General features: G+C 38.9%; 2 protein-coding genes across 3 annotated transcripts in view; both read left to right on the forward strand.

The window, feature by feature from the left end:
• Positions 1–1,044: 1,044 nt before the first annotated feature.
• On the forward strand, positions 1,045–9,958 carry LOC139938387 (translation initiation factor eIF2B subunit alpha-like). The gene is made up of 9 exons (XM_071933862.1): positions 1,045–1,241; positions 1,984–2,085; positions 3,235–3,374; positions 4,156–4,272; positions 5,224–5,336; positions 5,919–5,987; positions 6,793–6,868; positions 6,996–7,124; positions 8,208–9,958. Exons 1-9 carry the CDS (start codon positions 1,229–1,231, stop codon positions 8,361–8,363), a joined length of 915 nt encoding a protein of 304 aa, XP_071789963.1. The 5' UTR covers positions 1,045–1,228; the 3' UTR covers positions 8,364–9,958.
• A 4,248-nt stretch (positions 9,959–14,206) lies between these two features.
• Positions 14,207–16,464, forward strand: part of LOC139938596 (uncharacterized) — a 37,805-nt gene continuing 35,547 nt past the window's right edge. For both annotated transcript variants that reach the window (XM_071934179.1, XM_071934180.1), the window contains exon 1: positions 14,207–14,926. In XM_071934179.1, the coding sequence (XP_071790280.1) occupies positions 14,751–14,926 (176 nt within the window). In that variant the 5' untranslated portion in view covers positions 14,207–14,750. The remainder of the gene's footprint in view (positions 14,927–16,464) is intronic.

The following is a 16,464-nucleotide window of genomic DNA, read 5'->3' on the forward strand; positions in this document are numbered from 1 at the left end:
TTAGGAATTATTATGTCCTCAAAGAAATGATCTACAAAACGTATTAAAACCCTTTAAATTATAAAACCACAGAGAAAAAATTCCTCACAATGACAAGAAAGAGAACTTTCAACAAAATGTCTTTGTGTGTCAAATCATTTATTGATCTATTCAAAAGAATAGCAAAAACTTATACAAACCTGTACAAAATATTATAACCCCCATTTTGGCCTGATCCAGGATGACTGGACTATTTGATGTGTTCCTTATAGACCCTCTATCAATTCTTTGTAGTGGTGCCCGGTGACATGTGAAACCACCACCCAAGTAATGGTATGATTTTGGCATTTTTAAATTCTACTTTTTAAACAAACCAATAAAACAAAAATATTAAATCCCCTGGGCCTTGTCAGAAGTTTCCTACTCAAAGTTTCCTTTGTAGTGAATATGCATTGGTTGTTCAGTTCAGGGACCAATTTCATAGAGCTGCTAAGCACAAACATTTGCTAAGCATGAAATTTCTTCCCTGATAAAAACAGGATTACCAGCCAAATTTCCATTTGTTGCATAGTGCTTGTTACTCATATTCAGCTTTTGTTTGCTTATCCTGAAAATATAGATTTATAGAAAAGAAGAAAGAAAAAATCGAAACAAAACAACTTTAATGTGCGAGTATACTCCAGAGGAGGTTTCTGCACATTATAGGAAGATGATGATGATTGCTAGCTTAAACCAGCATGCACTCATCATTTTTGCGAAAAGGTCTGTGTTCCATCTCAGTGCCTCTCTGTGTGGACATTTGCCAAGATCATAAGGAAATCGCGGCTCTCTTTTCATATGAACAGGTCTGCTTTACTTAACTTATTATAATTCTAAGATCATTTAAATTCAAAGACTAATTCAAAAGTTATGTAGAAAATAATTATTCAACCTTGGGTGGGTGGGGGAGGGGGGGGGGGCATCACCAGTCTGATAAACTCTTGGAGGACTTATACAAGTCAACGTTGAGCTTAGAGCGCCCTCTCTTGTTAAGTGAAGTCTTTGATGATTGGTAAACAGATTGATTGCAAGGTGAAACATGCGGATGATAACTTGTCGCTGATGAAATTAACAATATTTTGACTGTTTTCATGGTCAAACTGCGTCAATTTTTACACCTGGTAGTTTCATCAATGAACTTGTTCTTGTAGTGAAACTTACTTCTGCCGTACATGTGAATGGTGTAGAACTTGCAACATCAACAATTACAATGAACAAGGAGGGTGAGTTTATTCTCATGAATCATGGCTTATTAATATTTTAATTTTATTTTTCTATTTATTAATAATATTTGTGTAAACTCACCATGAACTCACCATTGAGAGGTAGGTGTCACTGAGCAGAGTGTGTGAGTGTTTTACCGGTGTTCAGACAACTCGTCCATTGTACAACTCAACTGTTTGAACAATTCAAGGGTCGAGACAACTCGGGTCCTACTAAAAGCCGACAACAAGCCGACAACGCCGACAACAAGTCTATACCGCCGCCAACACGCCGCCAACAAGTTTTAAATACCTCAAAAATGGCAAATAAACCATATACATTTTAGAACTATGTGTGTTTTGTAATATTAACATAAATTTAATGGAAAAACTTCACGAAAAGTGTGAATTTTTAACCAGAAAAAAAACTTAACGTTCACGGAGAACGGTCGGACGCCATCTTGGCTTAAAATCGTTGTCACACGAAGTTGTTTCCTTTCAGATGCTTGATTTCGAGACCTCAAAATCTAATTCTGAGGTCTCGAAATCAAATTCGTGGGAAATTACTTCTTTCTCGAACACTACGTCACTTCAGAGGGAGCCGTTTCTCACAATGTTTTATACCATCAACAGCTCTCCATTGCTTGTTACCAAGTAAGATTTTGTGCTAATAACTATTTTGAGAAATTACCAATAGTGTCCCCTGCCTTCAAACAATTAAAATAAGTCAACTTTATCTTAAATTTTGTTTGATCTTTGACAGATGCCCTGAAGTATTTCCAGCAGTGCATGGAGGAGAACCCTGAGATTTCATGTGCAGTGGCAGCTATCCGTACACTCATTGAATATCTCAAACGCAGTCAAGGTAAGAAAGGGTAGGGGTCAAATGAGTGGCAGACTTTGTGCCTGAATATATCTTGGCCGTTCCACTCTTTGTGACTTTTTCAAACCAGTTTTGAGCAGCCTATTGATACCATTTAGCAGGCCTGCGCTCGATACGTCATAGACCCCTTTATAGATAGGCTGGAAGTGGTGATTATGATGCATTTTGGGAGAGTTTGTGAGTAAGCTATGCACGTTTTATGCTTGACGAACATCCCAAAACATCGCATCCTATCTCAGAATGCATTGCTTTTTCCTATTTGTAAAGGGGTTTATGGAGGCGCAACTACAAGGGAGTGACACAAGAAATATATTCTCAAATTATATTTTTTTCTTGTTTCAAGAATACCATTTTTAGTAGTGTGGTCATTGCCTTGATGCCATTAAAATGCTCCAGTAATAATTAACAATTTCCTTATACATGTAGGGTGCCCTTTACCAATGAGAAATTGCCGTGGTGCCCATTCATAAAGCAAACCATGCCCCCCATGATTATCCATTTTCCCCTAACAAGATGCTGTCTATGCCCCGCAGGTACCCTGTTACCCCTGGGGTACAATTTTGTTTATTATTCATAAATACCTCAGACAGTTTCGCTATTCCTATTGGTGGAGAGCGCGTCACGTGGGTGTGTATAAACCTTTGTTTATGCCCAGTAAAAAGTGTTGAAACATGGGCGTGACACGCGAGCTTGCACCTGTTCTTATAAGACAGTTTCTTCATTCCTATTGGTCGAGAGCAACGGCTGAAACAGTTGTGCCACATCACGCGATACGCACAACGAGCACAGCATTCCTTTATAAGGAGTTGTTTACCCGAGGGCGGCTAAGGGCTTTACCATTTCATAGCTAGAGGGGTTTTGTGTTGAGAGAAATCATTGAACAATTATAATTTTTGCATTTATTTTACTTTTTGACCAAAAAGTGTTGATGTTTTTGATCGAAAAGGTATTTATGAATGGGAATCAAAGTGTGTTGAATCGGTTTTCGACTAGTGGTTTAACCCGCCGAGGCCTGGTTCTTTATAATTTACCTCGACTACTAGTTGAAAACCTCTTCACCACACATCGATTCCCTTATTAAAATATTAAGCAAAGTTAATAAGCTATTTGCTTCTTGACTGTCTTCAACAGCTGGGACCCTCGCCGGTCTAAGAGAGAGCTTAAAGGGCTGCATCAATTGGCTGATGGAGACGGATAACTCGGCCACCTCAATATCTTCAGGATGTGAACTCTTTCTTAGGTTTATTACTCTTGCAGCTTTGGATCAAATGGTGAGGCATTCATATTAACAAATTAGTTAACAGAATTAGCTTTTAATTTTTTTAAACAAATTGTTAGATAGCGCATTTCACAATAACCATATCAATGCACTTAACATTAGTGTATGGTCATTGCCCAATATAAACATCTCTTTAATCTTTCTCAGCTCCCGTTGGAGTATACAGCCCCGTATACTACCGTGGCGCACCGAAGGCATTTCTATACACAATATCAACCTCTACCCTCGCAGGTACCCATTTATACCCCTGGATGAAGAGAAGCAATTATAGCAAGGTATCTTGCTCAAGAACACAAGTGTCACAACCGGGATTCTTTGGTGACTTAACCACCAGAACTTGAATTTGATGCTCTTAACCACTCGGCCATGACACTCTACAGCTTTTGCAAACTACTTACTAAGCCTGTGCGACTATTGATTGCTCAGTCGAGTGATAACTACCGTTATTCAGCTTCTTGGTTAGTCATGTCACCACAACCACTACAAAAATAGTCTTTCCTTGTCTTCCACCTTAAGGTCCCAGGTTGGAATCCAACTGGGGGCACTATATTGATTTGGTTTTCAGTCCCTACCTGATTGCATGGGTTTTCCCTGGAATAATTCCCTCAAGTTGTCCTCCCACATCTATAAACTTCTTTCCTCGTCTTCTCTCTATTTGGTTTCTTGGCTGGAATAGTGATTAAGTTCACTGTTCAAAGAATACTTGAAATCACAATCAGAATTAAACAAATAAAGAAAGAAATCTATATCTTGACTGTATATTTTACAAACAGAATTTTCAAGAATGCAAGAACATCTTAGTCGAGAGAGGGAAACTGTATCTACAGAAAGTCGCTGGATCGAGAGATAAAATTGCCAGTTTGGGAGAGCCTTTCATCAGAGATGGATGTGTAAGCGACCACTATAGTTCTTCCTTTATGCCTTTTTAAAATGTTGAACTTCTGGCCCATAATTGAAGGGTGAGCCTAAGCTACAACTTACAAGCAAGGTCTGCTTACTGCAGAATTGTATGCTTACAATCCATAGAATTCAACACAGTACAGGAGCCAATTGCATAAAGCTGTTAGGCAGAAAGTACTGCATGACAAATTTCATTGCTAGGCAAAATTCAAGTCAGTCACAACAATGTAAACTTAAAGTAATTTTGGCTGATAACCTATTTCTGTAGAGCAATACTTTTCTGTGCTTAGCAATTTGTTGTGCTTACATGTACATGCTTCATGAATTTGAGAACTTGGCAATGGAAGCGCACATTTTTGTGGTTAGCAGTGTCGATAAACTTAGCCATTTTTGAGCCACTTGCACGCTTTCTTTGAAAAAATGGTGGGCAGAGCTTCAGCCATACTGTAATCCATTGCAATTTGTTCAGCTGTTCGTTCGTTGTGTGGATTTAAAATGGTGGACATAGCCGAAGCAAGCACCTAATGCCAGTTCCATTTAATGCCATTTTGTTTTTTTGGCATGCAAATTAACAATGGTGGAGATTTTTTGATATGTATGTTCAACTTGGTTAAGTTTCATTAAGTCATCAACCATCCAAAAATTACTGAATAACGCTTACCAGACATGCCAGAAACAGTTTTCCAGTCAAAATATGATTTTATGTGCACTGTTTGTGACTGGTTCCCTTCTTTTTTCTGCTTAGTGTAAATAAACAGCTAAGCACCATTTTCTGCTTTACAGCTTTATTGAGTAGGGCCATGTATAACGTAGTTGTACGGTCCACTTTGGCCCATAAATTAATTTAAACCCTTATTCATAATACAGAGTTTGACATCTATTATCTCTGCTTTAAGTTGTTTTAGTGTTTTTATGAGTTTCTCTTTTTTCTATGTCTCTAGAGTGTCTTGACACATTCGCATTCTCGTGTCGTCTTGAAGATGTTCCAGGAAGCAGCGGACGCAAAGAAAAGATTCAACGTCTTCATCACACAGTCATGTCCTGATAAATCAGGGTGAGAAACCGGTTGCTCCTTCAATGCCAAAACAGTGGAACTTGAAAAAATGACAGTTTGAGAAAAGCAAGTAATGAAAAAAGTTGCCATAAAAACAGGACGAAAGTGTTTTAAAAGAGGCCAAGATAGGTCAAGTTATATTGACATCCCTAACTTGATGTTTTTAATACTTTTTTATTTATTTTTTACCCATACACAGATGTGTAATAGCACTGTATACTCAGTACTTTCCAAAGTCCTGTGAAAAAATATCACAGGCATGTTACTAGGGTGGGATTGGAACCCACGACCCTTGCAATTCTAGAGCAGTGTCTTCCCAACTAGACTACCGAGGTTGCCTGGTAGCGAGAGGCAGTTCAAATCCTATAATATGGCAGCAGATACCGCAGCGATATAAGAGATGTTAAATTTTTCATTGATGTTTGAGTTTTTGGGTGTGTTTGTTCTGTTTTGTGTCTTTTCCTACGTAGTTCATTTGAAAACTGCCGTGATAAATGACATGCTCATGAAGTATAGCTAATAATTCAGTACCTGGGATATGATATAATTTGATAAGTGTATTGAATTCTTGAATTTTGACAGGGAGAAAATGGCGAGGAAACTTCGAGAGGCCGGAATACCAGTCATTGTCATTCTTGACGCTGCAGCTGGGTGAGTGTTTTTGTTTGTTTGGTCGGTTTTTTTTTTCAAGGGTTTGGATAGTTTTTGTAAGACACTAAAAATAAACGTCCACAGATTTACATTGAACTTACACTAAACTTAAGGATAATGATGGTAGAAATATTTCCTTAAACTGCTACTTGCTATAGTTTTTGAGAAGTGAGTGAAACAAAAATACAAAAACAAAAATAATTTTCGTTTGAGTGAGTTTAACTTTGTTTAGCATGTACACAATTGATTTATGCGACTCTCCTGAAAACATTGCTCTGTGATTTCCCCCCTTTGTTTCTCTCTAAAACTTGATGACTACAGGTAAATTATGTAACATACATCTTCATTCACAGTGAGTAGGGGTTCATGTCATGTCCCAAAAATCTTGCTCTACAGAAAGTATCAAACACTTTAAAATGCAAGTTCACCCCAACAAGGCTAAAAGCGCCACTCTTGGAAAGGGACTTAAATATCAAATGCCAAATAACAAATGAACCACTGTATTAACAGGCTTTACAGTGATTACTTTAATGGTGTTTTATGTAGCAACACTTCTGTAAAATTTTCCTTTTAGCAATTTTTTGTTTTGTATTTTCAAGATTATTTTTAATTGCAAAAGGTGGTTCATGAAATAACCTGAGAAAATAGAATTAGCTGTTGCAAACTACTTACCAACCAAAAAGACATATGTTATATTTATGCACAAAATAGTTCATGGCCTGATGTTTCGACCCTGGCAGAGTCTTTCTCAAAGGCTAAATGACATAAATATTGTTATTGTTTGTTTTGATTATTTGTGTTTCAGGTATATAATGGAGAATGTGGATCTAGTTTTGGTTGGAGCTGAGGGAGTAGTAGAGAGTGGGGGTATTATTAACAAGGTAAGTGTGCTGAGCAAGGAGTTAACCCTCCTACTATGTGACCATTAATATAATCCATTATGATGAATGCAGACCTACAAAGTCACAATACTTGCTTTAAATATCCTTTGCTGTTTGTTTCCTGCAGATTGGAACTTACCAGATTGCGATGAGTGCAAAGATAGCAAATAAGCCGTTTTATGTCGTCGTAGAAAGCTTCAAATTTGTGCGAGGTATCTACCCCCTTAATCAGCAAGATATTCCAGATGAATATAAGGTATGAACACTTCTCCTACAGCTGAAGTCTCAGTTTGCGGTTTTAGCAATAGCATTTATCAGTTAAACGTCTTACTTTCATACAGCTTGTTTCACCAAGTCTCTATTTTGAGGTTTATTTTACTAAATCAAGTAATATTAACCACAAGGGAAACTGACTGTAGATTTGAAACAAAAATTGATTTGAACAAAGACAAGTTTACTGGGTCAGCACTTGAAACAGTGGCCTCCGGAATAATGAGCCGGCTGTCTACCAACTGAGCTATCTAGCCCTATGTTGGCGGTCTCCCTACCGGTCAAAGTCAATGTCATTGTTGGGGATGCCAGTCTGAAATAATGCGCTTTGGTGACCCTAACCAAAGCCTAACCAACTCAACAAGTCGGTTACCGGTTGGTCTGAACAGCATCGTCACCGGGCTCAACCGAACACGCAAAAAAAAAAAACGCTCAACCAATGACCAATGTTTCTGGTTGGGGTCGCCAAAACGCACTCATATTCTTTACAGACTCACTTTGTCTACACGCAATCTATTTCCCCAAAGTGCAGACAATAGCGATGTGTGACTTGGACTAGAGTTAGACTCAAGTCGCCAATTACACTGACTTGTGACTTGACTTGACTTGGGGAAAATGAGTTGTGACTTCACTTGGCTTGAGGGAAAATGACTTTAGGCTGGACCTGACTTGCGCAAAAATTACTTGAGATTCTACAATTGACTTGAATTGATTTGATTTTACAACAATGCAATTATAGTTTAAATAAATGTGGCAAAATTAAGTCTTGGGCAACAATGCCGCCTGGTGTTTTTTTAGTGCATGATTTGGTCACCTTGTCATAAGGCCAGGCGTTAAATCTTCATGGATATGTGAACATGTGGGTGCACCATGGATGTGAAATGTAACTTGTGACTTGACTTGACTTGTGCAAATTTGTGACATGACTTGACTTGAGCAAAGATGACTTGTGGAGCGGACTTGACTTAAAAAAAAAACTTTGTTACAACACTGGTTCAAGGGGTTAATCAATACAATTGTGAACATCTTTATGTAAACTCTAAATTTTTTGTTTTCGGCTTCTTTGCAGTTCCATGCCGCAGAGCTGAAATCCAAGAAGGACCTCAATGAAGCTCATCCCTTAATTGATTATACACCACCTGTTTACATCACCCTACTCTTCACTGACTTGGGTGTTTTAACTCCTTCGGCTATCAGCGATGAACTCATTAAGCTGTATTGTTGACACAGTGGAATTAACATTCAGCAGTTGTGGACATTGCTTCATTAACATTGTTTCTTGTGGTGGATGCATCAACAAACAATACGCAACAGTTAAGTTGTGCTCATCTCCTGTGCAAAACAGCCCTGTGACATCAAAATTTGCTTCGCATCTGCAATCGATGGAAGTATGAACCAGGCTTTACTCCTTCCGCCATCATGATCGCAATTAACGTATTGAGCTATATTGTTTATACAGTGGAAACTACATTCATCACTTGTTGTGCTTCATTTACACTGTTTCTCAAAGATTTCTCAAGCTTCATTTTCATCTTTCTTCCAAGAATTTTGAAGCTCTTATGGGTAAATTTGTATCCATTTTAGATTTAACTTATGAACCTTCTTGCTGTCTTAGTACCAACAGTTTTATCAACATTGGTTTTTGACCATTAACTATGCCAGCCTGCAATATGGTAGGTCTAACGATTTGAGGAATACATACATAATGCACAGCGCACAGTCAACCCTCCTACTGTCTGACCACTCAATGTCATCCACTATGTTTTTGGGTGATGAAATGCCAGTATGGTCATGTGATGAATGTATCTCCATAATACAGTCAACCCTCCTACCGTCTGACCACTTGATATCATCCACATGGTTTTGAATGGTAGATCAAACATGCCAGCCTGCATTATGACATCATGTGATGAATGCATACGCAGTACACAGTCAACCCTCCGACTGTCTGACCATTTAGGATCATCCGCTGTGCCTGTCTATTACAGTACACCATTTGGTGAATGCGACACAGTCACGACAGTTTGCAGTCAACCATCCTACTTGCTGACCATTTCATATTTCTGTTGTGAACTTACAAATTGACTTTGCCTTCATGTTATGATGATTTGTTGAATGCTTGTGCACTCTATGCAGTCAACCTTCTTATTGCATGATCATTTAATAATATTTTTGAGGTTTTAAAACAAAAAATAATTGTTTTGTCTCCAATAGCATGTGGTTTTAACACACTTATGAACCACACAGTTGAACAGTTTTACCATTATAAGACAATCTGTGCAGGTATACATTTTCAAATGATTTGTCAACTTGCTGGAAAAGGGTTTTTCAGCGGGAATGTCTGAGGACTCAACGCAGGCTAGGCCTATATTCTCGTTTTGAAAGGGCAAGGGCACCAAGGCATTTTCTCCATAAAGGCCACCCTATGAGGAAATTGTAAACTTCTACTGGAGCATTTGAGGGCATTAAAGCAATGACCAGAAGGCATGAAGGCAAACTTCCCCTTTGTTGCCTCCATGGGTTCAAAGAGTTAACTGGTTGCTGTTGAACAAGGAGTCGGCATTCGTCTTCTGTTACAGCAAGTTGGGGAGAGTGTGTTTTTGTGTAGATCTCCCGTCGTTAAATGGTTTACTATTAGAAAAAATTCATTGTGATGTTATAATTAACTGCTTTGGCAAAAAATATATAGATAATTAAAACATAGTAAGGAGGAGCATTAGTTTAATAATGAGTTAAAATGAGAAAATAGAGTTAGCTGTTGCAAACAACTTACCAACCAAATGAGATAAAATAATAAACAATGTGAGAATATTATTTTCATCATGATGTTAATATTGTTTCCATTGTTGATGAAGTGAAAATAGTTGATGCATTTATTGGTCAGGGGATCCAGCTGATGGAGAAAGGGCTTGTGGGTGAAAGAGTTTTGGCTGGTGTGGCAAGGAGGTTGTGGCTTCTAGGTAGGGGGTTGTTGCTAGTGGGGGAAGGGTTGGGGTGGGGTGAGGGTTGGGATGGGGAGAGGATTGGGGTGGGTAGGGGGGTTTGCAGCTGGTGAGGAGGGGTAATAACTGGGGAGGGGTTTTGGCTGGTCGGGAATTGGGGTGTGGCTAGTGGAGAGGGTTGGCTGGTGGGAATGTGCAATATTTTCAACCCAAGGAGGGGGTGGGGCCAAGGCTGCTCCTATCCTGAGTGCTGCCATCCACCGAAGTCTGAAATTAATTACCAGTCAATTTCCCCATTGTTTGTGGTTCATTGCTTACTTCAAACGTCATGAGTTCAACATGACGACAGGGCCACATGCGGGAAACATTTAATTGGACCATTGATACCCTCCTCATACATCCAGGCCCGCCTGCAAACTAAGACACAGCCAGACTTAAAACCGGATCTGGAATAATAGGCCTAGGCCTACCCTAAAAAGGGGGTGAGAAACAAGTTCAAAGAAACTGGAAACGTTTAAATAATAGTCCAATTTGTTATGGGAAAACAGAAGCAGAACCCATTTGCAACATCAAAGAATGACGATTTAAAAAAAGTTTCTCCATTTCGTAAATTTCAAAGATTATTATTCTGGAAAAAAACACATTATTTGGGTTTATTTAAATAAGACTGGTGTTGGAAAACGATGGTGATTGTCCCCCAGGTGGAAAACTTTCCCAAACTGAAAAAAACTAGAAAACCTTATTTTAATAGTAACCAGGTTCTCGCGGATGTAGTCGACCAAGACTCTCATTCTCAATAGCTTTAGGCCTATAATTCTAAACATTTTGATTGGAGACAATTCATGAAGAATTAGACGGCGGTTCAGAGTGTATTGTCTCTGAAGCGAAGCATTGATTGGGTTTGAGAGTTTCGAAAAACTGTTTATAGATTTATCGTTAACCCAAAAGGGCCGAACGAACGGTGAAGGTTGAAGTTAAGAACAATACTAGACCAAGGGTGAGAGACCCGTAGGCCTTTGCCCGGCAGTGTGATGTGCTTGTCTCATCAAAGGACTGATTGCTGGATGTCCCACAGAAAATAAGCTCAAAATATGAAGAAGAAAAAAAAAATCAAACGATTTCACTGTTTACGTTCAACTATCTATTTTTATATAATGAAAATAACAAACTCTCGAAACATCACGTCAGAATCATAGTCAGAATAAACAGAATCGTTTGCCGTTATGTGTTTTCAATTCTTTTCTCTGCAAAAAGTGTCTGCACTGAAGGCGCACACAAATATCTAAAAATCACAAGGTGGCGCTGTTTAGTATGCGTGAAACGACATCGACACTCACTAATGGTAAGTATTACTCAAAATAATTATATCACAAAACATTTCTTGATTACGAGTAATGGGGAGAGGTTGATAGTATAAGCTATTGTGAGAAACAGCTCCCTCTGAAGTAACGTAGTTTCGTGAGAAAGAAGTAACTTTGCACGAATTTGATTTTGAGACTTCAGATTAACATTTTGAGGTCTCGAAATTAAGCATCTGAAAGCACACAACTTCGAGGTCGTTCACACGCCGTGTTAAAGTTGGTCTAAGTCCACTTAGACCGGTTCGGGTTCAACTTTTGTGCGTGTGAACGCAAATAAAGTTAGACCGGATCGGGTTTAAACCCCAAAACTTAAACCGTCCAGCGAGGTGGTCTAAGTCTAAACCGGTTCGGGTTTATCTTTTAACACTGCGTGTGGACAGAATGACATCCGGTTTTAACTCACAACGGACGACCCATTGTGTGGTTCAATGCACACGCCCGGAACCCGGAGTGCTTGTATACGGTTTCTGTTGCCTCTGATGCTGAAAAGCACCGAGTATTTATATTACTTTCTTGCCGCTTACCGAGTTGGCGAATCCCTCTCGATCAGTGTATGCAGTTTAACACAGGCCCACGCCCATGATTTATTAAATTCTTAAACAAAATTATATTTTCCAAGCTTTTTTTTGTTGAGTGTCCTACAATAAATTGAAACTGTTTTTTTTATGCGTATACTACGAGCGCAGCGAAGAAGCATATGTTGTATTGCTTCTCACATGTACAGCGCTGCCATCCCATAGTGATCACTCTCTGATATCCCATAGTTATCCATCACCGATCCCGTGGATGTGCCTTTCTATTGCCGTCACCGTTACTAGCGTGCTGTACTTTCAATCTGGGAGAATGAACTGCAGTGAGCGCGAGGCTGTGTGTAGGGGAAATTCCCTACGCCAGCAATATCACCACGTTGTTAGGAAGTTGGGAAAATACTGCAAAATACATGTATTTACGTAACTTGCACGTGTGTAGTTGTGTTTATGAACGACTCAATCGGAATAAAAATCGCGGCACCAGCTTTTGAGAGATCGCAAATTCCAATCGATTGAAGTACAAACTATAAGTATTTATTAAATCGGAAACAGTGGTATAAAACAAAACACAAAAATGAAACGTGTTCTGTTTCATGGAATATGGACAATATTTTGGTGAGTTTTCTCGGCGGTTTGTATCAATATTTTGTTTGTTTAAAATAATTTCGAGTCGTGTTCATGTTTGTTTTAAGTGCCCATATCCTCCCAACGGTAAAACTGTTACCGCGTTCGATTGAGCCATTTGTATCAAATAATTATGCCCTGTCTGATCATCCAGGGCATGGGGCACTCGGTATCTCGGCATACTCGGTGCGTGAATCTGATGAATATAACCGGATGTTAGAGCAACGGGGTCGCGTCTACTTTGACCTCTTAAAACCGAAGATAAACCGGATCGGGTTTAACTCTGTGCTGTCTGAACGCAATGGGTTTTTATTTTTACGACCACCCCCCGCTGCTCGTAAAAGTTAGACCGGTTCGGGTCTAAGTTAGTACGCTGTCTGAACATACCCTTCGTTTGACAAGGGTATATCTTTTCTTTCATTTATCTCGCAGCTTCGACGACCGATTGAGCTCCTATTTCCACAGGTTTGTTATATGCATATGTTGAGATACACCAAGGGTGAAGGCTAGTCTTTGACAATTACCAGCAGTAAAGTTCAGTGTCTTTAATCGAAAAAATAAAAATCATTATTATTTTGTCAATCAGTAAAAGTATAACAGAATTTTAAGAATGGTGAATCTTGTGCGTATCAATCTGCAAATTATAAGAACTGTGACGCATGTGAACAACTTTAGGCCTACTTGATGTGTTTTCTCTTGTGCAATTGTTGCCCCTAGCTGTAGAGTGTAGGCCTATACGGCCTAAACAGCTATTTGGCGGCAAACGTTGCGGACTGAATTTTTAGCTGTTGGGGTTGGTAGGAAAACACAAACTAGAGAACAGAAAACCCACATAGTCGCTATAGTACTTTAAAGACTTAAACCAATCCACACACAACTGGGTCATAGCGGGATCCGAATCGGGTGCGGCGCAGGCGAAACCACCGGGCTTATAATTATAGGCAAGGCCTACACACATTCAAAAATTAATTAGGCCTACCTTGCATAAAACAAATCCCAGAATGAACACTAGTTTATAACAATAAAAAGATAAGCCGCTAGGGGGGATTTTCGGTTAGGGACACCAATCAATCAAAGCATCGAGGGGCGTCCCCGTCGGGCTCCACGAATCACTCTCCTTATCATGTGCCCCTGGAGGTGTGGTGCTCCTCCTAGTCTAGTCCTAATCATTTCCTGCGTCTAGGCTACCCCATCCCGCGGTTAGACCTAGCTATTGTTTCAAGTTCCATCCCACTTGTGGCACTCAATGAAGGTGGTATAAACTTTGTTTTATTCAGGTTTTTCACGTGACGTCAGTGTGCAAAAACTTAATTAGGAGGACATCTTTCAGGACTTTATCCGCTTTTATTTTTATATTTTTAAGATGTCTTCTGAATTCATATCGGGTTGTGAGTCACGTTTTGGGAATAGGTAGGCCTACGTGTGTATGATGTTCTCATGTCATATTCCTGGTCTGGCCCTACGACTTTGTGGAAACTACGGGTTTTCTGCTTGCAAAAAGGAGGATCAAGCGAGTGCCGCCGAAAAGAACTTTGTGTTGTGTTAAGTCAGTCCAGTCTGGTGACATGATAGCTACATTTGGAAACCTCATACACCCGAACGTCCGAAAATTCCCATTGTCGTCACGGCACTACAAACACACGTCTTTGTTTTTGTCTAATCCCAAGTCATCAAGCAAACAAACTTCAGACACCCAGAAGACGGGCCTGCTTCAAGTGTTCATTGCCCTATGCTTCAAGTTGTATCAAAGAAGCCTAAATCGATAATCCTTGATGAACAGATGAACGCATTATAACTGTTGCAGATGTACAAGTATTGACCCAGTTCCTTGAATCCTGTGGAGCTGAACCGACCACCACTGCTCAATACGGCTGCTTTTTGTGTGTTGTTCGCGCCGCCGTCATCCACGCGACGAGCCTTTTGGAAGTGAACGGCAGGGCGTTAGCAACGGTTGGTCCGTGGAAGGCATTGAGTTGGTGCTACACCGGCCATTTTGATGTACATTGACAACCAAGGCGTGTAAAAAGAAGTTGTTGTTTACATAGCTGAAGTTCATATTTTCAGACGTGTGGTAAACATGCTACTGAAGGAAATCCATCTGAAGCACCCTTGAGGACGTGTAGAAAGGGTAGTTTTGCGGTAATTTTACTCGTGAATGATGAACAATAACGACGATTCGGACTACACGAACTCGCCGTCGTCCATAAAGGATGGGACGGGGTATTTTGCTGACACTCCGGGGGGCTCAAATTCATCGACGTCGGTGACCACCGCTCGCGATGCGTACGCAAAGAAGAGGTTTTTCTCCGGACTTTCTTACGATTCGAGTCGGTAGGTATTGTGTAATTGTCGAGTGCATTTGTTTTGTGTTGGTTTATAAGTAACGAAGAAAGAAGTGTAGATAGTGCAAAAAGTGCACATGCCTCTTTAGTTAGAAAGTAAAAATTACTTTAGTTTTTAATTTGGTTCAAAATTGAACAGAACTCTATTAAACATGATATTAAAAGTCTACTCAAATTTTTTGATATGAGTTTTTAGTGCTAGCGCAACCCTATCTTTAAAAAATTGGTCTTGGAACATGTGTGATATGTGATTTCATCACTTTGGCTCTGCTTGTTGATTTCTAGGTAGGCCTATTTGGATTTGAACTTTAATTTGGCAATAAAATTATAAATCATAATAAACGATTGAAATGTTTTTGATCAATACATTTTATACACTAGTTTTGCACTATTTTCTAGATAAAAGCTGGGTTAATTGATAACAAAAGTCAATGACTTTTTGTTGCTATATTTATTTTTCTGCTTTGCATTGTGTTGTGTATAATGCATGACATGTAGACACTTTTTTTGCCAAAACATCACAGAAAAAGCTTCAATAAATCAATGTCATTTTGCATCAGAGATGAGAATAATATAAATATTTAATAATTTGTCTTCATTTTTTTTGCAACTTAAGTCAGTATAGGTACCATTGTGTATTTTTTCATAAGTTCTTGTTTTACGAGACTAATATGATAAAAAATGAATAACATGTTGTAAACGATGGTTCACAATTCCTAAACTGATCGGTTTAACTTTGTTTCAAATTGAAAAGAACTCCAGTGCCAGCGTAGAAAAAGGTTGAATATTATTTCCACATACAGATACATTATCGAGGAAGTGAGTTAAATATTAATATATTATTTACATTCCTGCCGTCTTTGTTACCGTTGCACTTTGTTACCATGCAATTTAAGTTGCACATGAATTACTTTTGTATGTATTTTGCACATAATTCGGGTCAAAGATCATAAAAATTGTCACTTCTTGGTGGCTATGTCTCATAAATCAATAGCGATGGGGGTTTACATTAATTAGGCTTATAAATAAATAAATGCATTGTGACATCAACAGTGCAGGAATTAACAAAACATTTAATTCAGAATAACTTGATAAGTCTTATCGCCCTGATTGTGATGTTCCTTCTACATTGTTTCCTCTTTCTTCTTCACTAATCTGACATTTATACTCATTTGTGTAAATATACAATCTGAAAACGTGATCTTATTGTTGCAAGTACAGTAGGGAACTTTATAGTTTGAGTTTCTTACTCTAGTAGTACGTACAGGTATTTGTTTTACAAGTACATGTATTATAGGCCAATGGAATATATTTGCAAACATTGATTAATTTTATTTTATTTAAAACTTTCTGGGAATAAACAAAGGGACCCTTAAAATTGAGTAGAACTCTAACCCTTAGGCCTGAAGATAACTGTGTATAGAAGACAAGGAAGTCAGTTTTAGATGTGGGAGGAAAACTGCAAAATAGGTGAAACCCAAGCAAACAGAAGGGACTGAAAACCGAACCCACGTGCAAGGCTCCGGT

Source organism: Asterias amurensis, chromosome 6 (assembly GCF_032118995.1).
Source record: "Asterias amurensis chromosome 6, ASM3211899v1".
In the NCBI taxonomy this organism is placed as follows: Eukaryota; Metazoa; Echinodermata; class Asteroidea; order Forcipulatida; family Asteriidae; genus Asterias; species Asterias amurensis.